Below are 27,985 nucleotides of genomic sequence, written 5' to 3'. Positions count from 1 at the left end.
TCCAAGTCTGAGGGCAGATTCTGGAGGTGCAGATTGTTAAAATCCTGAGCCATGTCCATTCGCCTATTTCAGTTTAAATCCTTGTCATACATTTTTGCCACCTCTTTATGATAGGTTTGGGTAAGGATATTTTGATTTGCATTTCTTGGAGTAATCTGTGTGAATAATAGTTGGTGGAAGCACTTTCCTTTAGAAGATGGATTTCCACTTGTGAGCATGAAAACCAAGGAATGCATGAAATTACACAGAAGACAAAATACAAAGTTTCTGTTTTTCTGCTGACCTATATGTGATTTATTTTATACTACTCATGCATGAAGATCAAGTAAATCATTATAATTATAAAATAATAATAATGATAAATATGGAACAGAATGTTGTGGTTTGTGGTAAATGTGTGCCTCTGCACTGAGAATAAGAAGAATCTTTCCAGAATAACCGCTTTGGTTGACAAATAGAAGAGAATTATAACCTGAAAATGACTGACGTGTCTTTATGATTAGAGGTACCTTGGTTTCTTCCATCTGTACAATGGTGGCTTGGCATTCCCTAATGCTGTCATTAATATAGTCTATATTTGCTGCTAAGGCTTCCAGTTCCTCTGCTACATCCTGCTGTGCTCGATCCTCTCCATTACCTGCCTCTGGGGGAATGGTTGTACGACTCAGCAAGGCCTCCTGAAGAAGTGATAGCTCCTCACGTTTCTAGAAAGAATAATGTAGAAATACAGATTCATCAAAACTGTGATGGTTACAGTTTTATTGTGTATAGAAACTTACTTGCAGTTAGCTTCTTTCATATACATCAGAAATGGGCATAAACAAATGCTAAATTACATGGTATGTCTTCTGTACAGATCATTTAAGTTAAAGAACAACAGTTTTTTTATGTATGTAAGGGTGCCCATACATTGCTCAGAATCAGCCGAAAATCGTACAGTATGTGCCGCTGTCGGCACCCTTTTAGCTGGTATCCTTTGTTCAGCTCGAAGGACCCGGCAGGAAAATCTTCGTGCACAATGCAAACAGCGAGATTCCTCAATCAAAACACTCATAGTTGATAGAGGAATCTGTTCTACTTTTTTTCGTTCAGCCCGTGGGTTGAACTAAAAAAAAATAGAGCCGTGTATGGCCAGCCTTATGGAGATACATCAGCAGATTTGGATAATGGGCCCCGAGCTACAGATCACGGTACAATGGCTATCATGGATATAAAGTTACAGGAGTGTTAAGCTGGCCATACACCTTACAATTATCTCAGATGGAAAAGGTGCAACAGATTCCTCCATCTACACTAACTGTGTGGATGGAGTAATCTCCACCTGGGCCAATCTGTTGCACTTTTTCCATCTGACCACAGAAAATCTGCAGATAATTGTAAGGTGTATGGGCACCTTTAGAGTCATACCACCTACCGTAAAACCCAACAGCTAGATCTTGTCCCTGAGGTCCCTCAAGTAATGTATGATGCCAGTAGGTGATTATCATACATACTCAAAATATCAGCTGTTGGTGGACTTAACTTTTAATATGTTTAACAACACTTAAAGAAGAACTCCAGGGATATTGAACGCCAGGAATATCCTCTGCTAATATGAATGGGTTAAATGATCCGTAGTACATGATATGTAGCCCTGTACTACGGATCATTTAACCCATTCATGTTAGCAGAGGATCATTGTAAATGTATTGTTGCAGGCACTCTATATGTACATGTACTATATACTACATATAGAATGCACTGAACAATAGATTTACAATTATCCTCTGCTAATATGAATGGGTTAAATGATCCGTAGTACATGATATGTAGCCCTGTACTATGGATCATTTAACCCATTCATGTTAGCAGTGCAGAATTGTATATCTATATGTACTGTACATATACAGCACAAATGTCCCGTACATTGCAGCAATAGATTTACAATAATCCCCTGCTAACATGAATGGGTTAAATGATCCGTAGTACAACTACATGTTATGTACTATGGATCATGATTTAACCTATTCATGTTAGCAGGGGATAATTGTAACTCTATTACTGCAGTGTTGGACGTATGTGCTGTATATGTACTATGGATCATGATTTAACCTATTCATGTTAGCAGGGCAGAATTGTGAGCGCCTCCCACAAGCTGAGCACCGAGATGCGATGCAGCGATCCTGCCCAGCACCGACTACGAGAGGCACCGCGTGAGGCAACAGGGATCGGAGTGAAACTGTGAGTAAGGGAAGCTGGGACGGGGCTGGCTGTAAATCTATTGCTATAGTGTACTGGATGTGTGTAATGTATATGTAGTACATATATACAGCACACACCTCCACTACACTCCAGCAATAGAGTTACAATTCTCCGCTGCTAACATGAATAGGTTAAACCATTATCCATAGTACATAACATGTAGTTGTACTATGGATCATTTAAAGTCACCTGTCCCTTTAAGAAAAAGTATCGGTAATTGGTATCGGCAAGTACATGAGGGGATGTACTTGTACTTGTACTTGGGTCTGAAAAAGTGGCATCGGGAGATCCCTAGTGGATAGTGTAAACTGGTGTTCTCAGCAGACACAAACATATTAGAAAATCTCAGCAAATGTTTTAATAGGTTGGGTGACATAAATAAATGCAAAGTAATGCACTTTGGGATTAAAAATAGGCAAGTGGAATACACATTAATGGGAACTCCACTAGGGAAGTCAGAAATGGAAAAATATTTGGGGGTCATTGTAGACCACAGGTTGAACAGTAGCTTGTAATGCCAGGTTGTGGCAAACAAAGCGAGGAGATTACTGTCTTGTATTAAAAAAGAATGTACTGTAGAGACAAAGCTATCATTTTGCCAATTTATGGATCGCTGGTTCGGCCTCATTTGGAGTATGCTGTCCAGTTTTGGTCACCAATCCACAGAAAGGATGTCCTTGAGCTGGAAAGAGTCCAGCAGAGGGCAACCAAACTCATTAAGGAGGACCAAAGCTATGAGACAAGGTTACTAAATTTAAACATGTTCACGTTGGAAGTAAGGTGATTAAGAGGGGGCATCATTTTGATGTACAAGATGTTCAATGGTGATGGCAACATCAGCAATACACTTTTTACAGTAACCTCCATAACAAAGACTAGAGGCCACCACCTAAAATTGGTGGAGACAAGATTTAACCACAAGGGGCGTAGGGGCTTCTTCTCAGTTAGAGCGGTTAAAGTCTGGAACTCGCTGTCACAAGCAGTGGTATCAGCGGAGAGTATTGAATCATTCAAAAAGCGTTTAGACAACTTCCTCAGACTGTAACATTCAGGGGTAAAGATACCCTTAAAAACTAGATCACACAGGGACTCGTACACACACATATACATGCAGAATCACATACATACACGCAATAGGTGGAACTTGATGGACCTGTGTCTTTACTCAACCTCAAATACTATGTAACTGGAATAAATCCGAAACATGTAAAATCTGATACTACCAAGAGGCAAACAATGAAAAAAATAATCTGTCATACACAGTTACATATACTTTCAAAGGGTTAATAGCTGCTTATGGTTATATTAACATTAAGGGGTATGTTTTTAATAAATTTGCATGAACATTTGACCACAAAACTGCATATATATTTGTTCTGTGTTGATGGAGGCAACATGAAATATTCTATTTTCTTCCAGCTCAAAAGTTACATAGTATTTGGGGTTGAATAAAGACATACGTTCATCAAGTCCAACCCATATAGAGTCCAACCGAAAGTAATATTCGGAAAATACCACAATATGGCCACTAGATAGAGCACTGAAAATAAATACTTCCTTCCTATGCTCCTCAGCTTATATAGTGACCATAGTGCAATATTTTCATGATATTACATCCAACCTGGAAAATAAATATACTAACCTTTTGTTTTTCGCACAAAACAAATTTAGAAGCAGCTTTGCATCATGAATGTTTCAGCAAATGTTTTATAAATACACCCCTATATATCTATATGTGTCCTATGTCTTGAATTAAGTGTAAGTAATCCTTGTCAACTCTCTTCCTGGTGCAGTTTTCTATGGTGCAGTTTTCACAATTTTTTATGATCCTTACCAACTCAACTTTTGATCCATTATAAAGTTGATGATTAGTTGCGCTTTCTTCAAGTAATTACCTATTGTATTAACTATCTTTGGAAAAAAAGATTCTAAAACATTTAACAAAATGTACAAAATTATTAAATACATTTATACTCACTCTCAGGAGCCTTTCCATGTCATTCTCTAGGTTGAGGAGAGTCAATCTTTGTAAAACAACTTCATGAACCCTTCTTTCCAAAGTCTGCCACTTCATGCGGGCAGTTTTACTAAGTGGAAGGCCTGGGCGTCCAACTTTTCTCCTGTCAGCAGATGAAAGAGAGCCATATTGAGCGTTAGTGGTCATTAACTAAGTGAAATTTTAAAAAATGGCTTTCTGTACTCCCTTTAAAATAATTTTCTTGAAAGCCAGTGAGGGACACAAGAAATGTTAAACCTTCAGGTTATACTGCTACCTACAGGAGGATGGGACACTAACAGAAAAACTGTAGGACATTACAGGATAACTACTCCGACTAACATCATACCTCAGTTTTGTAGTAAAGCAATACAGAAAGAATCATATATCTAGCTCCGGTGATCGATCGAAAGTAACGGAGCCAGGACAGGACGGCAAGAAGCAGCTGCTCTCATAGTCAGGTACGCGATCAGTGACCGCGTGCCTGACTGAATTTCCACTCGCCCTCTCTTTATTTCCACTCGCCAAATGCGAGCTGGCGAGTGGAAATTTTGAGCCCTGATATACATAATATAAAAAGAGGGTATAAAGAACATAACGTCTCCAAACATTTCTCCATTTTCCATAGTAAAGACCCCAAGTGCCTTTTGGGGATTAGAAAAAGTGCATAGACATTGGTGTGGCGATTGGATTTTTGGATTGGATTGGATTTTTAAAGCAAATACTCTGGTACCAGGCAGTGAGTTTGATCTAAATTGTTTTATCAGTAATGCTTGAACACAATTTGAACTCTTTTTTTAGAAATATAAAGCAGTTATTTATATTGTATATATGATTTTATATTACAGTGGGTCATCCACATAATTGGAACAGAGCTATTTTAATTGTCTATTGTTCCAATTTTATGTTAATTTCATGTCAGTTTTATTAGAATGATATTTATGTATGTAGATGTTGATCATGTTACTGAGCCTATACAATAGGGGTGCATACGATAATAATGAATTGTATTTCATTGCACTGTTAATATGCAGCAGTTTTTACTGTTACTTTTTACTGTTTACTATATACCGCTCCCCGCAGGGATTCCCCCCTCCCCTCATCGATCGCCAAGTGATGAGGGAGCATGGAGCCGGCTTCCCAGGCAATCAGGAAGCCTGGCAGCGTGTAATGACTCGCTGCCCGGCTTCCTGATACCAGAAGCTCGGGCATCGGGCTTGGCATTCGAGCATTTGGAGTAATACAAGTATTCGCCCAAATACTCTGTATCGGCACCAATACCAATACTAGTATCGGTGCATTCCTATTTATCCTCCTAGGACACTAGCAAAAAACTGAGGCATGCTGTTATTTGGAGGGGTTACCTTGGGCTAGTTATTTGGTCTGCCCGTGTCCAAACTTTCGGTAGGCAGCAGTATAACCAAAAGCTTTGAGACTTCCTGTGTCCCTCAATGGACGAAAAAGACATTTGCATTTTTGTACCATACCAGTGATTTCAAGGCTACCCTATCTGGTTAAATCCATCAATCCAAAAGAAAGTTCCCTGCAATAGAAGGGCTGTTATACTCGCCTCTCAGGTGGCCAGTCTCCTTCCTCTCCTCTGTTCCAGCATTGCAGCCTCCATCAGTGTCTTCACCATTCAACACTTCCAGAAGTATCAGATGCCTGTGTCCACCGCGACGCGCAGTGCTTCCATCCCCTGATGCTTACATCACTACAGGATTCAGAGGTGGCATAGAGGCTAATAAAGGAGCCATGGCACATGGCAGGGGGCACAGGCATCTAACACTCCCCTAAGTGTCAATTGCCAAAGACATGGACGGAGACATGGCAGAGGGCACAGTCATCTGACACTCCCCTAAGTGTCAAATGCCAAAGACATGGACGGAGACATGGCAGGGGGCACAGGCATCTGACACTCCCCTAAGTGCCAATTGCCAAAGACATGGACGGAGACTGCAGTGCTGGAATGGAGAGAAGGTAGAAAAGAGCCAGTGGAAAGGTGAGTATACAAGTTCTTCCATTGTAGGAAACTTTCATATGTGTTTTTGGTTAACCTGACAGGGTGGCTTTATTAGTAAATATTTGGCGAGGGTAATTATGACATAAATATTAAATAACAGATAACTGCTGAGTTGCAGGGCATCTGCTAAACACTCACAGTCATTGTGTTCACAACCTGCCCCTCTCTGTTGTAGTTTAAAAATGAATTCCAAGCATATACAGTATAAATATACAAATATACAATTTAGTCTAATTATGTATTCATTTAAAATCACTAAACATATTTTTAAATGCAACTAGATCATATTGGGAAAAAATGGTCAACACTCTATAGCTGCCCATACACCTTACAATTATCTGCAGATTTTCTGTGGTCAGATGGAAAAGGTGCAACAGATTCCTCCATCTACACTTAACTGTGTGGCTGGAGTAATCTCCACCTGGGCCAATCTGTTGCACTTTTTCCATCTGACCACAGAAAATCTGCAGATAATTGTAAGGTGTATGGGCACCTTAAGATGCTGCTTGTTTAACCTGGTCAATATCCTTACTTTAAGGGAAAGCACCAGAAGTTCATTGTCCTATCAGCAGGCTGATTTGATTCTTGACTAAGCTGCGAACAGTTGAGAACAGTGAGGTCACTGGCCTGATTTTGTCTGAAAAGATGCCAAGACTGAAGTAGAATCAGAAATTGTTTGGCAAGCAACCAGCTCCCATGTATGTATTTCAGCTGTGTATTTAGCTGTTGACTGGAGTTCAGCTTTAATGTAAGAGCATTAGGTGGTTTAGTTTAATGCAAACATATTCAAGTGTAGATAGTTCACCTCACAGGCCTGCTCCCATTCGCTGCAGGCACCGTTTCCACCACAGTTTTGCGGTTCCACTGGCGCACAATGCTGGACACAGAGCGCGACAACATGTCTGGCTCAGATGATGTTGTGCTTGTGGACAGTTCAGCTCCAGAATCTGGAAAGGAGGACATTCGACTGGAGGATCGATCCTGGCCTGGTCTAGAAAGACGACGAAGGGCAGATACCTGGGAAGGTGAAAAAAGAGCGGATGACTAAATCAAGAACTTTGGACCACCAAATGAAACATTTTCAGCAAAAGAATAGCACAGACAGCTGACAGGGTGCATTTACAGTTCTTTTACACATTAAGCACAAATCGGCTTATTCAATAAAGCAAAGTGCAGTATGCCACAGTAAGCAATTCATTTTTCTGTCATAAGACTTTGGTCCTGTAAAATCGAATTAGTTAATCTAACACTCTGCACGACAGGTTTGCTTCTACTGAATCAGTATGTATGGCTGTGTTCACACCAAAAATGTATGCATTTTAATTCATTTGAATTCTGAATGCAGATCACTGCACCCAAAATTCAGTATACATGACTTTGTACCCAAAGCACTGCTATCCAATGCTATTGAAAGTAATTTAAACAAGTGTGAGAAAACCGTAAGAAACTGAAAGGGCATCTAATAATATATATACCTATCATTATATAAATGTTGGGACTGCTATTGCAGATCCTTTTCTGACAATACGGTTTCCTTTGGATCCACCAGTCAGCGCTGGAGGATCGGAGCGGGGAGGGGGGAATCCAGCCCCTCCCCTGTCACGGCTCTCTGCAGTGACAGGATCGAGAAGTAAGCGAACGCTGGTATGTGTTCGCTCACTTCCCAACCTACTGAGCCGACGTGTGACAGTCTCATTGTCACAGGTCGACTAGAACTATGAGGATGAGTGAAAAGCACTCACCTCATAGTTCTCCTTTAATACTTCCTTGGCTTCTTTCATAAAGCAGTGCAAATATCAAAGGCAAAGTACAAAGTGCAGACTCAAAAACGTTGTTGTGTTATTGGCTAGTGTAATTGGCTGATTGCCTTGGTATTTAATAATTTGAGGTAAGAAACTGTGACTTACCTGAGCAAACTGAAGCAATAAGCTGATTGGTTGCCATGAGCAACTGCTTCAGATTCTGTCTGCTCCCGTTTTGATAAATTACCCTCAATGTGTTTCAGATGAGCAATGGCAGCATGTCTTTTTTTACTGATAAATTGGTAAATATTATTGCCTTCTGTGCTGCTTAAAGTGATGTTGAGACATCACTTTAAGCAGCACAGGTTTTTAAGCTATTGCAAATGCTGATAATATCACTTACAATAGATGTCGCTCCTTGATGATTAAAAGTTTAAGTTTCCTGCAGAATTAGCTGGTCCCCTCAGCACTGGCCCTGATATCTTGTTTTAGGGGGGCACCTTTCCCTTGCAAGGTTCTTATGGAGCCACCCTTGTGTGCACTAGTAAGCTGTGTGTGTGTCCACAAACAGACAGACATAGCAGGGCGAGCCACTCCCCTCCCCCAGCTCCCCACTTCTCCCTTCTCCGGGCTAGTAGATGGACAGCTGCTGGAGACTGCTCTGTCTCTTGTGATATTGTACTAGACAGAAATGAGGTGCTCTGTTTTATTTAAATGTGCTTTTGGCAACAAAAGCTCGGTGCTGCAAACCATTTTGCGGGATTTCTAACACTGAAAGATAAAGTTTGGAAAGAAATCATATCCACAATTTTAAAACGGTTGCTTGCAGTTGAATCCCTGATCTGTTGAGACCTCATTATATTCACCACAATTTCCATGGCGGAAGGGCATCTAAAACCAAAAAGAAAAATGTAACCTTTTGCAGCTTAGCAGTCCATAGATGTGGTGCCTGCAATAGTTTTATTTTTTCAGGCTTTTTTTGTTTCTTCTCACCTGATCATCCTGCCAGTAACACACTTCCTATCTTAGGGTGAAAACGCTTACTCACTATGCCACCTCTTCATCTCTATTACATGAGGGGGGGGGGATGTAGTCCACATAAGCTGGGAAAGCTATCAGATCAGTGCAGAGGAAGTTACAAGGACACTGGATTTCTGTAACGATTACATTTTCTGTACTTGCAAAAAATGTACTTAGCCTGAAAAAGATAACTAATGCAACCATCACATCTTAGGATGGTTGAGCTGCAAAAAATACAATATTTGTTCTTGGGGTTTTTCAAGTCAAATTCTCAATCATTCTTGCTCGAGCTCCACCCTTCATGGGGAATGTGATAAAAATAGACTGTCGTACAAAACATGCACAGTTTAGAAGGGTTAGGGGGATAAGAGTGCATAGAACAGTGCTTTGTTACTTACCTCCTGAGTCTTACGTCTTAACACTATTCCCTGCTGCCTTTTCTGTGACTCCAGTGCTCTAATCTGAAGCTGAAGAGGAAATAAAAGATAAGCTGGAATTAGGCATCATCTCTTTAGAATAATTATATTTCACTTGTGTAAAGCCCATCATGCATGTCCCGCTCCTAATATCACCTCTTGCCTACGTTGCTCCTTTTTAAGCTGTGCAATCTCCCGGTTCCTCTTCGACTCCACAAGTTTTCTTCGCTGCTGCTCCTCACGCATCTGCTTTACTAGTACCGCCTGAAAGAGCGACGGGGGACAATCTAACCCGGATCAATTCATTATTTCTACAGGGTAGTGGCTTTAATGGCTACGAGAACAATTCAGAATAACAAAAATACTCTTGACTTAATAAAAACCAGACGTGATTTTAACAATATCGGGTACTTAGCATAAATACAACTGCTAGGATGTACATGTCTCAAGTATACAGGTGAAACTCGAATAATTAGAACATCGTGCAAAGTTCATTTATGTCACTAATGCAACTTAAAAGGTGAAACTAATATATGAGATAGACTCATTACATGCAAAGCAAGATAATTCAAGCCGTGATTTGTCATAATTGTGATGATTATGGCTTACAGCTCATGAAAACCCCAAGAACCCCAAATCCACAACCTCAAAAAAGTAGATTATTACATGCAATCAATAAAAAAAGGATTGTACATAGAACAATATCGGACCTCTGAAAAGTACAAGCATGCATATGTACTCAGTACTTGGTTTGGGCCCCTTTTGCAGCATTTACTGCAATTACTTTTGCACGATATTCTAATTATTCGAGTTTCACCTGTAATCAGTGAACATATACATTAACCCTTTCCTCTTTATTCTCACCTTGGCTTTCTTCATATCATTGAGCTCTCCCTGTAGCTTACGTAACTCGCGCTCATAGCGCGATTGGTTCTTGAGGAGTCGTGCATGTTCTCTCTGAGCTAGCTGCAGTTTCTGCAGGTCCCTGTTCATCTCCCGCAATCGTTTCTCATAATCGGCACGGATCTTATTAGCTTTCTCTTCTGTATAACATTCCATAGTGCCTGTGGAGTCAATGGCTTTAATATGTACTAGGCGTACAACAAATATGGCAGAATATACTGTATATGAACACTGAAATGATAGCAAAGATAAGGGAATGCTGTTTGATAAGGTAAAATGAACTATGGAAAAGATTTTAGTCTGAGAAATAAAAGGACACATGGAGAGTATTTGAAAACACCCCATACTGAGCTCTCGTAACACGCGGTCCCTCTCCAGCTGGGTGTCACGAATGCGGTTGTGTAGCTGTTGAAGCTTTTCCTCATACTGAAGTTTCAGCGTCTGCAGTCGACGCTGACTCTGTTCCAGCTCTTCAATGAGGCGCTGTTTAATCTCAATCTCACAGGTTAGGTCTGCCAGATCTCCTCCAAGAGTCCCTGGAAGATTGTGTTTCAGGGATGGTTTAGTATCTTCATGAACGTTATTATGATATCCTAATTTGTGCTATACTTTCTTACCTTTCTCCTCGGGCTCAGATTCAGATCCGGCTTCGCTCTCTCCACTTTCCTCACTCTCCTCCTCTTCTTCTTCACACTCACTTTCTTCTTGTTCATCTTCCTGAAATAATGGAGAACATATATTATTGCTACTACAAATAATAACAATGACAACTACAACAAAATAGCTGCAGTATTAAGGCCGGGTGTAGACCTTTGTAGTGTGTTACAGCATCATGCCATGCATTAATGTACTGTATGTTGCAGTAAGGCATCATTTTGAATAGGCTGTAAAAGTGCCACAACAGACCTTTTAAGACAACTACACACCACACACAGGTGTTTCGCAAATGCAGGTCCATTGTAGATGTGTGTTGGGGTGCTATTCAAAATGAACAGCACCACACTGTGACTTGTGTGTTACGGTGCATTGCAGTAATGTGTGCAAAACTGCCTGTTTTACCACTCGTTACCACAATGTAGAGGTCTGAGTAACAAGACCTAATAATGTTAATGTATTGTCCTATAAGAAGTACTTCTTGTCATGTGACAGTTTTTCTAAAACAATACAGAATAATGGTTTTAGGATAGTGGTGGAGTGCCATGGCCTGGACACAGCTGCAACTACCCCTGGTAGTTCTGCCACTGACTCCAAGCTGTAGAGGGACTACAATCCCAGAAATACATTATATAGCAATGCAGAAATACCACCAGCTATAGAGGACTACATAACCCACCAATACATTATACAGCAATGCAGAATATCATCAGCTATAGAATACTACAAATTGCAGCAATACATTATACAGTAATGCAGAATAATATGAAGTTACATACTTTGTGTTGCTCACCAGGGCTGTGTGGGGTCTGATCAGGGCCTCAGGAGGCTGTCCGGGGTCTCACCAGATTTTTGCACGGTATTACCAGGGCTGTGCGGGGTCTCACTAGGGCTGTACGGGAGGGTGCAAGTCTCACTGGGGCTGTATGGATGTTTGCGATTCTCACCAGGACTGTACGGGCGGGTTCGGTTCTCACCAGGGCTGCATGGACGGGTGCGGGACTCCCCAGTGCTCTGCCACGTCTCACCATGGCTGTGCGGGCGGCAGGAAGGAGGAAGAGGAGAAGATGTGCGGCCCGGCCGTCGCTGTATACAGGTGCCGCTAGGTCCCCAGATGGCAGCCATGAGGTCCCTAGCAAACGTGGGACTTTACAGCAGCTGCTTGTATTTAAACATTTAAAGAACCGGCGCTTAGTATTTGGGCATTTTCACGAATACGAGTACTCATTAAAATGCCCAGTATCTGCACTGATACTGGTATTGGTGCATCCCTACTATGAAGGATGTACTAGATTCCTCACCTCTTCTCCTTCATTTCCATCTGTTTCTTCGCTGGTTTCAAATTGGGGTTTTTCTCTCTTTTTGTAGTTGTTAACTTCCGGGCTGTGGATAGAAAGAAGCAAAAAAGTGTCAACACTTCATTAGCTAAAATGGGCTAAACTATTAAACACATATAAGAACATCCAAAGACAAACATAAGCATTGGGCTTCCGATCAGATTCACCAGAAAAACTGAGAAGCAGACCTGATCAGGCCACCCATCTGAAAGTGCTCTTATGTGTGCAACTCACAGTGGGAGAGTTTCAGCAACCATAGCAAGGTACTGATTCACAGGCTTGTGAATCAGCATTGACAATCATAATAGCCACAACCCCTTGCAACTTTTTTTTTATTACACTGCTCAGAATTTAGGAGCAGTGAAGCATAGTTCCCCCACCATCACAAGAAGCTGCAAAACTGTAAGTGCAGGGTCCTTATAAGTGCCGCAGCACATAATATTTTAATGGGAGGTCAAATTAGCAGGGATGCACCGATACCATTTTTTCCTGACCAAGCACGAGTAACGTTACTTTTCCTGAAGTACACGCTGATTCTAATTACCGATCCTTTTTTTTTGTGTGTGTAATGTGACAGTTTTTCTAAAAGAATACAGACTAATCATTTTAGGACAGTGGTGAAGTGCCGTAGCCCAGTCACAGCTGCAACCGCTACGCCCCTGGTAGTTCTGCTGCTGACTCCAAGCTGTAGAGGGACTACAAATCCCAGCAATACATTATACAGCAATGCAGAATACCGCCAGCTATAGAGTACTACAGTTCCCAGTGATACATTATATAGCAATGTAGAATAATACCATCAGCTACAGATGACTACAAATCCCAGTGATACATGTCACGATGCATAATAATACCACCAGCTAGAGAGGACTACAAATCCCAGGGATACATTATACAGCAATGCAGAATAATACCATCAGCTAGAGAAGACTACAAATCCCAGCATGTGTGCTGCATTTGAAACTGTCAGTGCTATGTTTGCACCGTACATTTGCACTATTGGGTTATATTCTGTTAAGTCCATGTGCACATTTTATGACAACATCTGCTTTAAATGTTAGGAAAGGAGATTGAGAAGTTTTACGTATAATGTTGATATCTTAGGATAAGCCATTAGGATAAGTTCTGTTACCTCATTTTCTTTCTTAGGATCTGCACTTCTTCCTTTGCTCTTCGGACAACATCGTTCACCTGGGCTTCCAGTGATGGAGTGGGGGCAGTAGGTCCCCCATTCATGCAGCGTGCATTTGCCCTCGATAGATTGCGGCGCAAAGATTCATTCATAGCTTCACTCTCCACTAAACGAGTCCTGTGAAAAAAATAACACATTGGCAAATCTGATGAAACTTTATAATGGTATTGTATCATATTAAGGTATTTAATACAATATGTTTACAGCTTTTGGTTACTTACTATAAGTCAGCACTAATTATGCAGTCCAATGCACCTGACTTGGCTAAGCTGTATTAGACCCTGTGGGTGAAGGAGATACGTTTCCCCAAGCTAAGGGGGCTAGTAAAAGAAAAAAACATTGCATACCCCAAAATAATTTTTTATTGATTAAAAAGTATGGAAAAAAAAATCACAAGTAATTATTAAAATGAGGCGCTATTAGGCCTTTTTATAGATAACCCTTAGGGCACATTCAGATGAGCAATGAGCTGAGCTTGCAGTTGCAGCTCACCTATGCCCAATTCTCAAACAGATAAATAAGCTCTATTTGGATTAAATTCGCAGCCATCATTTATAGTGGTTCACTGCTTCTACTTCCATCCTTCACTCAATGGATGACGGTTCGGAACCACCTGCTGAAAGATTTCCCAACAAGCTGGAAAATCTAAATATGCAATAACAAGGACCATAGGAATTAAACAATGGTAAGGCAATATTACAAGTTTGGAATATTACTCGCTATTATCACTTGATATTACAGGGCTTAATCAGATAAATGGAAATGAAACACACTGCTCTTCACTCCTCAAGCAGCTGAAGAAACTATTCTTGGATTAATTAATATTTAGTGAAATATACTGGGTGAGTACAAAATAGACCATGCAGAAAATGCATGGGAGCACCTCCCTGTGCATGCCAATGTCTGTTGACATTACCCCCTCTGTGCCTGATCCATCTAATAATTGCTGCCTAGGAAATGCAGAGCTCATCTGAATGAGCCCTTAGACTATAGCAACACTGGTGATTTATTTATTAGAAGCAGAGAGATTTAAACTGCTTGTTGGCAGTCATCTCATGTGCAACACACTAAAATCAACATACTATTAATAAGACTACTGTCTACATGCAGGTTTCTCTCTCAGTGGCAGAGAGATTTAATCGCCTGTGTAGCCCTCGGCTTATAGGGCTGCTAAATGAATGGTTTACCTGAATGCTCACTATGTTATTCAGAAATGCATATTTACCTCAGTTCTTCAATCTCATGTATGTAGTTCTGTATCAGTGCTTGTATCTCTTCATCACTGTCACCTGATATAGGAGACCAAAAAGAAAAAAGTATGTAACACCATTATTTCATTCCCCTTTTGAAACAAAAGATCTCTTGACCAGCTCTTATAAATAAGTCTGTTAAAAATCATCTACCTGTCTTGTCAAAGCAGAGTGTTGCAGCACACGATAAGGATGGGGCCTGATTTAGCATTATGTTAACTGGACTTGTGAATGAGGATTGTAGTGGCAAGTCTTTTCTGCATCAATATTGTTTCTTCCACTGGTATATGAAAGAACTAACAACGTTCAATACATTTGCTTAGAATGGGTGTGAGCCAGTGTAGGAATGGTGCTTAAAGCACAATACAAGATCATTCATATTGAAAAGAGACTTCAGCCTTGACTGGTATTTTTGCATAGGTCAGATGACTCTCTCATGTTACTGCCAGGCTTAGAACTGCCTCATAGGTCTCATGATTTAAATTTTTCTGATAATAATTCAAGAGTGCACTTTCCATATAAAAGTTTAACAATGTGGGAATTATTCATATTCCCTTGAAACGGAAAAAGTAAAGTAATAAACATAAAAATATTTCTCACCAGCCCTTTGTAAAACTCTTGCAGCTTCTTGGCCAGCCATGCGGGTGACACGGGCATTTATAGCCCTGATGGCTTCTTGTAGTGCAGCCACACGAAGGCGCAGTGATGCATTTTCACTTCGTAGCATAGACAATTCTTCACACACATCACTTAATGCATCAGACCCAGGAACTCGATGGCCCTAAAAACACATGATCGTCATTATGGTTTGTGAACCCTGTTCAATCTGCACTGTTTTTCTACATCTGGCAGCCTGTAGTTAAGTGTGAACCGAAGGGTAGATGTCAATGGCCTATACACCACCATCTTCAAAGAAGAACTCTGGGCAAATAAAATCTGAACCCTTGCAGTGGAGCTACCCCTGCACTGCAAGGGTTAAGTGTTCATTTTGTGTAGGGAGCTAAAATCCCAGAGTTATACTCCCCTAAACCACGATGCTAGCTGGCCCTAGACCTGTCCCTTCAGCTTGTCTCCTCCTCCATGAGTCCTCCACGTTCTGTATCTACAACAAATTGCACCACTGGTTTCACTGGTTGCCAGGAGCTGGGTGGAACACTGACCAGAGTGTCACAGGTTGCTAAGAGCTGGCAAGGTAGGTTCAGATTGTGCAAATGACTGTTGGATACATATCTCCCCACCCAGCTCTTAGCAACCAGGGGTGCGCTCGCTGGTGTCCTGCCAGGGGCTGGTTGGGATGCCAGTCAGAGCGCCTCTGGTTGCTATAAGAGCTGGACAGGGAGATGTGTATTAGAGAGGGGTGGGGGATAGACAAAAAGTCAGCTGTCTCCATGGGTCAGCAAACTTTTGCTGACCCACTGAGTGGCACCCAGAGCATGTGCCATATGTGCCATACCCTTGATACGCCGCTGACTAGAACATAGGTCGCTGGAGCAAGACTAAACGGACTGGACTAACAGCCAGCTGGGATCAACGCTCAGGTGAGTATAACTTTTTTTTTAACTCTCTAGACAAAACAAGCACCTACCCCTTGCAGTGCAGTGAAGGCCCCATTGCAAGGGTTAAGATTTTATTTGCTCAGAGTCAGAGGCGGCTCTAGATTTTGTGACACACTGCATGTGAAGCCGTGCAGAGCAAAGGCATGGAGGTTCGCATGCAGTGTGTGAGCTGAGCGTGGCCAGATGAAAGACTGCATCTTTGGCCAAGGACTTTGCAGGGGCAGATGGAGGTTCACAGAAGGGCTGATAGAGGACTGCAGCAGGGGCAGATGGAGGATTGCAGCATGGGCAGATGAAGGGTCTCAACGAGGCTGATGGAAGATCGCAGCAGGGGCAGACGGAGGATCTCAGCAGGGGCAGATGGAGGATCTCAGCAGGGGCAGATTGAAGATCGCAGCAGGGGCAGATTGAAGATCGCAGCAGGGGCAGATCGATGATCGCAGCAGGGGCAGATCGATGATCGCAGCAGAACTAATGCAGGATCGCAGCAGGATTGATGGAAGATCTCAGCAGAGGCAGATGGAAGATTGCAGTAAGACTGATACAAGAATGCAGCAGGATAAGAAACCGAATTTCCATAACAAAGTGACAGTACTATGTATTCTCATTATTTCCTGACACCCACCAAAGAGGATTCAGCATTAAAGAGCCGCCTCTGCCTGGAGTTCTTCTTTAACACCTGCACCTGGCTGCTGGGAGACTTTCTATACCTCTTTCCAGCAGGTGGTTGCCTTAGTAATTCAGGTAATTACCATGTGGTATTCTCTGACCATCTGGATTCACTGTGATCCTGCCTTGTTAGTAGCTTGCCCAGTCCTGCTACTATGATTTAGCACGCGCCTATAAATGATTGTATTTTCTGGTTTTCGTTGCACCTAGTATTGTAAGCCCATGTGCACTACTAGCTGTTTGTTTAGCTTCCTGTGTTAACATCTTCCACTCTTTTCTGTGTCATTAGCTGTCTACCCACATTTTCATAATAATCACCATTTGCGTTACATTCTGTGTTTACATCCTCTACTCTTTCCTCCTACAAAGAAAGTATATTTAAATCCAAATCACTTATTTTAATTTTGAATAGAGTGGTGAGCGTTACCAATCTCTGTCAGGTCGTTCTTGTTGTCTGTGTACCTAATAAGGAGATACGCACTCTTGATTTGTCCTAGTGACCATTGTTACTGGGATTATAACTGAGGGAGAAACCAAAATGTTAAGTTGCACCAAGACATTAAGGGGAAATATTAATGGGGAAATTTATTCGGGTGACAATTGTCTGAAGGCATTTCCCCTACTTTTGAGAGATTTTCTCTCACTCCCTGTTGTGTCTACAGAACATGAAATTATGTTAAATGTTCCTTTTCATCTATTGAATAGATGAAAAATCAAACCTGATGGATTTTACATTCCCTACTACATCCAAAACTAAAAGAAACATTCTGGCTTTAGTTAACAATTCTGCATAAATGTATTTAGCTGTAAAACAACCTAGTAAATGTTGTTATTTTAAAGTGATATTAAAGTCATAAGGTTTTTAATCTAATTCAAATGCTGATTAAATCACTTTCACTGGATGATGCTCCTTGTTTAAAGGTTTTACAGGGCAATTCACAAAAGAGTGAAGAGTTTGGAGAAGACAGGAGAAGTGAACAATCTAGGACAACACAGCTGATTTGGAAAAATTCTCCTTGTTCACTACACTTTTCAGTTCAGCTATGTTGTCCTAGATTGTTCACGTCTCCTGTCTTCCCTAAACTCTACACCCTTTTGTGAATAACCCTATTAGTTTCCTGCAGAATTACCTGGTCCCCGAGCACTGGCCCTGATTTCCTCTTTTAGGACCCGTTCACACCATCCAGAACGTTCATCGCACAGTCCCATGGGATGAACACACTGGATCACATAAACAAAGCCTCCCTGTGTTCTGGTACAGGAGAGGGCGTGGACAATGCATTCCAGTGTGGGCGATCGCAGTGCAGGCGGGAGGCGTGTCTCCGTTGCCGTTGAAATGAATGGCACCACCACGCCCCCTCCCACCCCAGAACGTTGGGAGGTTTGTTAATGCTATCCAGTATGTTCTGTGCGATAAACGCACTGCATTGTGTGAACAGGCTCTTAGGGTGGTTCTTCCCCTTGCAGGGTCCTATGGAACCACCCCTGTGTGTGCTAGTAAGCGGTGTGTGTCTCCACAAACACACAGGCACAGCAGCAAAGCAATCCTCTCCCCTCTTCTGCTCCATCCTTTCTTTTCCAAGCTACTAGATGGAGGTCTACTGCAGCCTGCTCTGTCCCTTCTAAACTTGTACTCAACAAAAAAGTTCAGGAAAGTCCTTCACTACACCTCTATTCAATTACTTCACATAATTTATTAAATTTTGTTTATTCTGTGATTAGAGTTAACAAAAATGAACTGAACTTTATTATACCTAATCTAAGGTGCTCCTTGCTGATAACTGTAAATATGGTTTGTACAAAACTGGACTGCGTTATAAAATGAATCCATTATGTAAGCCAACTTACAGTTTTGTACTCCTGCAGTTCTAGGCGTAGCCGAGCCAGCTCTGCCCTTAGAGCCTGAACCTGCTGACCACTCTGCTCCTGATTAGCTGTCACACGATTCTTGATGTTACGTGCACGGTTGGCATACTTTAAGGTATTTAATGTTTCCATAAAATCGCGATCGGATGGAGAGACACAGGCTATCATCATGGTCTGACTGGATGGAGAAACCATTGAAGAGAAAAATAAGGTATATCATTACACATGTGCACACATTGTACATTTAGCTTTTCAACTTCTTGCTCCATTTTGTAGTTCTCTCCAGCTAGTAGTACTATAGGTGAGCATCTACTTCTCAAATACCTAGAAACAGATTTGGTCTGGTGCCAACATTTTTTACATATTGGAATATGTAAGTGTACAGTCTTTTATGTTAGGGCTAGTAAAGCCAATGTTCACAGGTGGTGTTTGCACATTTACAGAAGTAATGACACTTGGGAAATCAATATCATACCTTACCAAATTATTAATTGTAGTAGAATGCAAAGAAATGCTGCTTATGCTTTGGTTCATTCCCTGTACACATTTGTTAAACCTGTATAACAACCTCAAGTCATAGATATTATTGACATTCATTCATTAGCAGCATGTTAGCTTCCAAGAACTGCATTCCCTACAGCTGACTGAATTACAGTCAGGGTGGATAAAAATTGATGATTTAAAAAAAAAAAATGTTTGATTTACATCTGATTTTTTTTTTTAATCAAATTTATTTTAATAAAATGCTTTTGGAGTAAAAATATATCTAAAGATAGTTTTCTATTTAAGATACATTAATAATTTAGTTTATTCAGCATGAAATGGAGCTTAGTTATGTAGCATGAGGCGTTATATTCTGCAATATTTAAGTTTTTGGTAAACTCATTCAATGAATCCAAGCTCTGCAAGCTGAGATAACATGCACTGGATTGATGCATTCACAGAATTTCACAGTAAGTAACCATGAGATAAATCATTAAAAAAAAAGGAATATTCCTGTATCCCATTGTTTTGCAAATCTATGTACACTACAAACTGTAACAGCTTATTATTCTAAAATAGGAAACCTTCATTTTGTTTGCAAATAATAATATTAAAGATTCTTACTACCAGCAAGAATGAATTCTTACAAAGAGCACTTAGCGGGCACTCACCTGCTGTCCGCCATGTCCCTCACCTTGTTGTGTCACTGCCGCATCACCAGCCGTCCCATTAAAGGAATGGGACTGTCGGTGAGTCAACAGCGGGTCAGAGGAGGAGCCGCTGAGGGAAAGAGATGAGTTGCTCTTTAAAAATTATGATTTAAATCAAGACTTTTTACTAGTGATTTAAATCATGATTTAAATTGACTTGATTTAAATCAAAGCCACCCTGATTATAGTAAGGAAAGATTTTAGCACATTACTTAGACAGCTAAATTAGCAAACAAAAAAAGAGTGCAGTTGGAAGGTAAGCTAAATTACCTGTTACCTCCCAATGAATCTTGCAGAAGTCGGGTTAGTTTTGAATCTCTGTATGGAACATGAAGAACCTTCTTACTCTGATCTCCCAAAGCGCTGATTACATTCCCCAGTGCAAGCTATAGGAAGACAAAGGGACACTGCAATTTCTGTACTTCACTTCATGGGGCTGACCAGTCATTGCAACCCATCAGATGCAAAGGTTACAGTTACAAAATGCAAACCGAAATCAACATTTTTATACCAATGCATTTTACTCTGTTCTCCAAATTTAGTGAGTTGGTTTTGTTTTATAATCTATTTATAATATAATTTCGTTAGAACATTTATAACATGTCAGTGTCCTAAGCAACCCTGGCTGTCTTCAAGGGGACTGGTTGGTGGTCTAGTTTAGCCATACACAATTATATAGGTTTTTGTAACAGTTACTTGTAAAGTATGGTCCAATTTGCTTTAGCAAGCAAAATACTTCCCTCCGAATCTATGTGTTGTAGAGCAGCCCTCAGGACTGGGAAATTGGATCTCTTAAAAGTAAGTATCATTCCAGCATTAGTAGTATTCTTTATATGTCAGACTGGATAAAATCATGTGGTGGTACACAGGTTTACCTTTAAATGAAATAAGGAACTCTAGACATCACTAGGGATGCACCGATACCGTTTTTTCGCTATTGAGTACGAGTGGCGATATTTTTTTTTCAGTACTCGCCTATACCGAATACGGATACCGGAAGTCCCATTAAGGAAGCCAGGCAGCGTGTAATGACTCGCCACCTGGTTTCCCGATTAGCAGGGAAGCCGCCTCCATGCTTCCTCGTCATCAGGTGACGAGGAAGCATTGAGCCAGCTTTCTGGCCAATCAGGAAGCTGGGGCGTGGGTAATGACTTACATAGTTGCATAGTATTTGAGGTTGAATAAAGACATAAGTCCATCAAGTCCAACCTATGGCCGCCTGGCTTCCTGATTGGCCAGCTTCTCGACAAACCAGGAAGCCAGGCGGCAATTCATTACATGTCGCCCCGGCTTCCTGATTGGCCATGAAGCCGGCTCCATGCTCCCTTGTCACCAGGTGACGAGGGAGCATGAAGCCAGCTTTTTGGCTTTTAGTCCGGCTTCTTCATTGGCCATCTTCCTGACCAATCAGGAGGCCAGGCAGCGAGTCATTACACGCTGCCCGGCTTCCTGATTGGTCGGCTCCATGCTCCCTCGTCACTAAGTGACGAGGGAGCATGGAGCCGGCTTCCCAGCCAATCAGGAAGTCGGGCAGTGTGTAATGGCTCACTACACGCTGCCATTAGACGCAGTCACTACAAGCTGCCTGGCTTTCTGATACCAGAAGTTCGGGTATCGGGGTAGGCATCCGAGCATTTGGGCAAGTACTAGTATCGGTATTGGTGCATACCTAGTCATAACAATTCTCACATATTAGTGGCATCTCCATATGATAATGAACAGTATTTATGAAATGCGAGGGGTATAAATTGAGGTAATAACAGCAAATTGTTTTATGTGGATATAATTGATTTTTCTATCTGTAGAATTATTGGTTACTAACCAGCAACCAACACTTTCCATAGTCTTTAAGCTTGTAGCGGTACACAGTACAAACACTCTTACCAGGCCACAATTGATAGAGATCCCTTCCCTTGCTCTCTCTCCAGTTGCTCCTGTCCTCTTTAAACGCTCAGAGCCAGCTAAGTCCACAAAATGAAACTTTGCAGTGAGGGTTTCATACTCCACAGAAGGTGCATCTGCCTGTGAAGCAAAGATTTAGATAAAATTAACATTGATGGTTTTCTGTCATTTGTAATGTTTTTTTTTAAAGTTTATTCTTTAAAACTGTTTTTATTATATGTGTGCAACATATAGACAGTAAAGCAAGCAGTTTGCTTTTCAGTTCCCTTTGTCTAATAAAAACCTTATAACCTTGTTACTGCTATGTGATGTTTCATTGGAGTTCTATAAACATCTAGTCTCTGTAAAGAAGAATTCCAGGAAAAATATTATTAACCCTTGCTGTGGGGCTACCGTCCCCCCCCCCGAACTGCAAGGGGTAACTGGTCGTTTTTGTCTAGGTGCTAAAAAAAAAATAAACGTTATACTCATCAGACTATCCGAGCCAGCTCCCTGATTCAATGATCAGTGAAGTGTGTCTCCTCTTCCACTGCATGGATAGACTGCTCCTCTATGTCTATGCACAGTGTATAGAGCGTGATGATACGAGGATCCCTGAGCCGTTGCAGCAGAGGGGGAGAGACGCTCGAGACAACAATCTAAGAACAAGCCGGCTCGGATGGTCTGGTATAACTTTTTTTTTTATCACTGAACTCTTGCAGTGCTGGGTTAATACTTAACCCCACTGCAAGGGTTAATACTTTTTTCCCACTGGCGTTCTTCTTTAAGCTCAGCAGAAAGCTTACAGTGTTTCATCAGAAGCATGTCCTTATCTTTTTGTTAAGTGCATCCATACTGAATAATGTAAATGATTAACACTTTCAGAAATGTATTACCTCTGCAAAGATCACAGTACGCTCCGTGAAACTGCCTTCATCTCTTTTTCTCAACAGAAGGAATGCACCATTTTATTTATGCATTATCTAGGGTCAGCATCTGTTTCCTGGGTTAAGTTTGCTCAGTGAGGACACAGGAAATGTTTCCTCCTGCCTGAAGGGTCAATTACCAAAGCTCATGAACTGTTGTTTAATGTTAAAAATGTAGAGCTTTCCGAGATATATACTGTTCAGTGGCGGAACTACCCAGGCGGTTGCTATGGGGCCCAGGGCACAGGGATGCCCGGTCAGGACCAGGAATGTTCCCTGCACTCCCCCTGAATATCACTATGGGAACTACAAGTCCCAGCACTGTCCCTGTACACCCCCAAATATCACTGGTGATCCTCCCCATCTGCCCATACTGATCCTCCACATCTGCCCCTGTTGATCCTCCGTATCTGCCTGTTGATCCTGCACATCTGCACCTATTGATCCTGCACATCTGCCCCTACTGTTCCTCCACATTTGCCCTACTGATGCTGCACATCTGCCTCCAATTATCCTCTGCATTTGCCCCGTTGATCCTCCGCATCTGCCTGTTGATCCTGCACATCTGCCCCTACTGATCCTGAACATCTGCCCCTACTGATCCTGAACATCTGCCCCTACTGATCCTGAACATCTGACCCTACTGTTCCTCCACATTTGCCATACTGATGCTGCACATCTGCCCCCCATTATCCTCTGTATCTGCACCTGTTGATCCTCTGCATCTGCCCCTACTGATCCTCCACATATGCCCTGCTGATTCTTTGGATCTGCCTAATTGATCCTCCGCATCTGCCTCTGCCAATCTTCGGCATCTGCCCCTGTTGATCCTTCACATCTGCCCTACTGATCCTCCGCATCTGCCCTGCTGTGATCCTCTGAATCTGCCACTGCTGAGACCTTCCGCATCTGCCCCTGCTGAGACCTTCCGCATCTGCCCCTGCTGAGACCTTCCGCATCTGCCCCTGCTGAGACCCTCTGCATCTGCACCTGCTGAGAGACCTCTGAATCTGCCCCTGCTGAGACCCTCAGCATCTGCCCTTGCTGAGAGACCCTCCGAATCTGCTAGATAACTAGAAGAATAAGTTCAAATTTAATAGTAACATGTTGCTACATCTGCTTAGTTGATGCATTAGAGACCGGTGTCTTGTATGAAGGATGCATAAAACAAAAGCAAAAGTACCACAAAAACAGACAACAAAAATTTCGTACTTACCGGGCAGGATTCAGAAACTCGGGTTTGGTGTACATGGACAGAGAATATTGCATGAGAGCGGGAGCTCTGAGAGTTCATTTGGGTGCTGGCAGTGGTACGGGAGAGGGCACCTTCCTTTAGCAATTGTAGCAGCTGAAAAAATATGACCAGAGCGTCATCTCTGAACATAATATGTTTTACTATAAATGTGTGTGTGTGTCAGTCTCCTTCTGATACAAAATATCATAGAACAGTTGAATAATGATTTAAAAGACAAGATTTTATAACATTTTACATTACAATACAATAAGGGTGGTATAGCCTACTTGTAATAGTAAAAGAGAAGTTCCTCTGTATAACACCCAATGCATAATGCAGATCATACTGCTAAAATAGGACATACTGAAGCAGCTGCTGTTTTTGGAACGTGTGTAGCCCAGGAACGCAAATATCCGGATAGCCAGAATTTGCCCTCTTGAGATTTATTTCTCTCTGAGTTTACAAACTAGTTTTTAGGAATGAAAATCTGTCTCATAGTGTGGACCGTTCAGATCAGAGAATGTGCTGTTATCTCACAGCTAAGGCACTATAAAGCATCTCAAAACTGCATCTCCACTCATTTAATATCAACAGCCAACAGTCAGTCAAGTGTGTATCTGTTATCTGTAATTAAAGGTGAAATTTACCTTCCTGACCATGCTTCACGTTACACTGAGGGTGTATAATGAAACATGATCAGACCCCCCCCAATCTCAAAGCTCTTCTCAACGCAGGCCTATGTTCATTTTTTAATTTGGCGTGGCTGTGCGTGGCTCCACCCACACAGCTGTGTCATTCATTCACGGATCCTTTGAGAATTTCAGGATCCGTGAATAGAGATATTAGAAGTCTCATGAGCCAGTTTTCAATGGAATAGAAGTGTGGTGACATCACCGCAGTTATAGTCCATTCATTCTTCTTCCAGTCTGTGTTAGTGAATGTCTGTATCGAGGTATGGACATGATCGGGAGAAAGTGTCTGCACTGATTGCAGTTGCAATAATTTACTGGCTCCAATGCAAAAAAAAAAATATTGGCACAAGAAGTGTGCATTTATTGTTTTATGTTAAAGGGTGGAATTTCTCTTTAATGCCTACCTCCCAACTGTCTCTCATTTGGAATAAATGTCCCTCTTTTGGTACCAAATCCCAGTGTCTATCTTCCTTCTCAGCTGTCCCTCTTATTCAACAGATGTATAGACCTCTATAATAAATGCAATACTTGCCTACCAAGAGTGTTACACTACACTAAACCTTTCACATAGACCTTTTTTATTATCACATTATTATTTTACAAAGCCAGTAAAAAGGAAACATTGTGATAAAATAAGCACTTGTGAGTTTAGCCAATCAGTTTTTTCTTACTTTTTCTTTATAGTCTACTTAACCGGAAGTTTGGCAGGGGGTGTGTCTTTTGCCTAAACACTTTGCACTAAGGCTACATTCACACCTAGGCGACAGCATTTTCGCTGCGTGTTTACGAAGTGTGACAAATTGATGTAAATAAGCAAACACGCAACAAATTATTGCAAAAAAATTTACAAAAATTGTATCGCGCGTTTCCAAGTATTTCCTATTAAGTCCATGGGAACAAAACGCGCCGTAGTCTGCCAAAAAGAAGCTCAGGTACTTTTCTGAGCGACAGGCGATTTTCTACGCACGATGCTACGCTCAGGTGTGAACAGGGGCTATAGAAAAAAATGGGATTTCTTGTCTTGCGCATTTCAGTGCGCACAGTTACCTGCAACAAAATGCCAAGGTGTGTACGGGCCTTGGGGGTTTATCCCATCTCAAAAAATTGGGAGGTATGAATAATGACACATATGTTTTATAAAAGCCCTGGGAAAATGCACATTTGTTTGTACAGAACAGAAGAGGGAAATCTCCAGCGCCTTCAGTCTCCGCTTGAGGAAATGCCACCCTGCTGAGATTCATAGGTTATGTCTAAGAGATATACTGGATGTCTGTGCTACTATTACCAAGGCCAGCTTTAACCCTTTCGCTGCCACCAGCCTAAGGCTTACGGCAAAACACAACTGCTTCCAGCTGGCCACATCAGTAAAGCCTTACGTTAGTGGCTTTTACCATTTTGCTATAAGCTCATGGTCACTTTAGAGAACATGAAATGGGATCTATTTCTCCTCGGATCCCCGCTGCTCTCCCCCGCCTTTGATGGGCTGAGGCAGCGGGGATCTGAGAAGAAATGGCCAGTGGCGGGGCAGAGGAGGAAGCCGCTCAAGCGGTGATAAGAACCGAGCCGCCGGCTGTCACTTTCACCCTTGGCCTGCAGCTCTGTCATCTGTGCGCTGTTAGAACGCATTGCAGTGCTTGATTTTTTTTCTTTTTAAAATAACATTAATTTTACTGGGTGGTAGCGCATTGCAAAGCGTGGTGATGCATTGCCGTGCGTTGTGAAACACTGTGTTGCAATTAAATGTACACCTGTATAATTTTATCACAACACACACACCAACACAGTGCACAAACGATTTTTAACATAAGTCGCTTATTTACAGTTTTGTGTTACCGTACTTAATTTTTTTACCGTTTCGCAAAAAGGCACTATTTTACATTTACAAATATTCGTTATTTATTAACTCAATACAGTTTTATCTTTTAGATATAGCCGGAAAAGTATATTTTTGTGCACTTATACTGATTTTAGTGTGCTTTTATCAATTTAATTGTGACATTTTATCGGTTTAATATTGACTTGACAAACATTTGCACAATTATCAAAGGACCTACACAAATAGTAGCACCATCTTTTTATTCTACCGGGCCTGTGCTTCCACAAAATATATAGTTTGGGGGGTCTTTTCCAAACGCTAGCAACGCAGCAGTAGAAAATCAAGATGATGAGTAAAATTGCAAAAATGGTGTGGCCAGCTGAGGTTGAAAGCGTTCGAGGGCTTGGCAGCAAAAGGGTTAAACATCATGATGGAACAAAACAAAGATCCTCCAGAGGCACAACCCCATCAGTAGTAACCCTTATTGTTACTACCAATTCCAAGATCTGTAACTATATAAACCAACATATGACAGTACCAATAGAGGGGATCAGTCTGCAGAAGTTACAAAAAGGATCTGAACTGTAACTTTCAGTGAAAATATTTTATATATCGGAGATACTGCAGGGAGACAGGTGTCAATTCAATAATCTGTCAGCAGCCATATCATAACTCATTTTTTAAACACGGTGTTACCTTAGTGCAGTTGTCATATTAGTTTTAGCTGTATATACTAAGTACACTGTATTTAGTTAGACATTTCCTGTGCCTTGTTACTGTTTTAGGTGATTCCCTCTTTGTACAACAGAAGAAAGAAAAAATGCACCTCAGCCTCAGAAATGACACTACGAGTGCTCGCTCCACTGACATAAATGCCTCCACTAGCATCTTCATGAATCCGTATGTTGGATTTTCTATGTCGAGACTCAGGGTCGCGGCAAACATCAAAAAGATCCAAAATCTCTTCATTATAGAGCTAAAATAGAAATAAAAGTAGAAACATATAATTTAAATTGAATGTAATTAGAAATCCAACAAATAGAGACCACAATAAAAAAATGAGAGATTAATGTTGTTTTTAGTAGCTCCAACATTAATTATGTGAATAGCCGATTTAACTGATTCATGTATATTATGTACATGCACTGTGTAAGGAATTGTTTAAAATAGCTTATTGAGTTTAGATCCATAAACTGTATTTGCTGATCAAATAAACACATTATTTCATAAAAACTTTGTCCCATAATATTAACCCCTTTATGATCAGTGATGTACAGTTTAAGTCATTTGCATCGGGCCCGTTTAAACAGACTCTGTTTAAATTTGTAAAGCCGACTGTCGGCTTTGTAGTCAGATCGCTTCTACGGCCGGTAAATGC

General features: G+C 41.3%; 1 protein-coding gene across 1 annotated transcript in view; it reads right to left on the bottom strand.

Moving 5' to 3' along the window:
• The window catches only part of KIF21B (kinesin family member 21B), an 83,068-nt gene that overhangs the window by 27,221 nt on the left and 27,862 nt on the right, over nt 1-27,985 (bottom strand). Inside the window, exons 4-20 of the mRNA XM_018576829.1 lie at nt 27,434-27,583; nt 24,049-24,213; nt 21,943-22,080; nt 20,329-20,444; nt 18,848-19,043; nt 15,375-15,555; nt 14,750-14,813; nt 13,465-13,641; nt 12,297-12,378; nt 10,959-11,058; nt 10,689-10,877; nt 10,303-10,502; nt 9,595-9,702; nt 9,421-9,489; nt 7,066-7,277; nt 4,220-4,361; nt 510-704 (exon numbers count right to left, since the gene is read on the bottom strand). Coding sequence (XP_018432331.1) covers nt 510-704; nt 4,220-4,361; nt 7,066-7,277; nt 9,421-9,489; nt 9,595-9,702; nt 10,303-10,502; nt 10,689-10,877; nt 10,959-11,058; nt 12,297-12,378; nt 13,465-13,641; nt 14,750-14,813; nt 15,375-15,555; nt 18,848-19,043; nt 20,329-20,444; nt 21,943-22,080; nt 24,049-24,213; nt 27,434-27,583 — 2,484 coding nt within the window. The remainder of the gene's footprint in view (nt 1-509; nt 705-4,219; nt 4,362-7,065; nt 7,278-9,420; nt 9,490-9,594; nt 9,703-10,302; nt 10,503-10,688; nt 10,878-10,958; nt 11,059-12,296; nt 12,379-13,464; nt 13,642-14,749; nt 14,814-15,374; nt 15,556-18,847; nt 19,044-20,328; nt 20,445-21,942; nt 22,081-24,048; nt 24,214-27,433; nt 27,584-27,985) is intronic.

This window comes from Nanorana parkeri, unplaced genomic scaffold (genome assembly GCF_000935625.1).
Source record: "Nanorana parkeri isolate BGI_ZX_2015 unplaced genomic scaffold, ASM93562v1 scaffold77, whole genome shotgun sequence".
In the NCBI taxonomy this organism is placed as follows: Eukaryota; Metazoa; Chordata; class Amphibia; order Anura; family Dicroglossidae; genus Nanorana; species Nanorana parkeri.
Note: the sequence above shows the minus strand (reverse complement) of the source record. Positions and strands in the feature narration are given on the sequence as shown.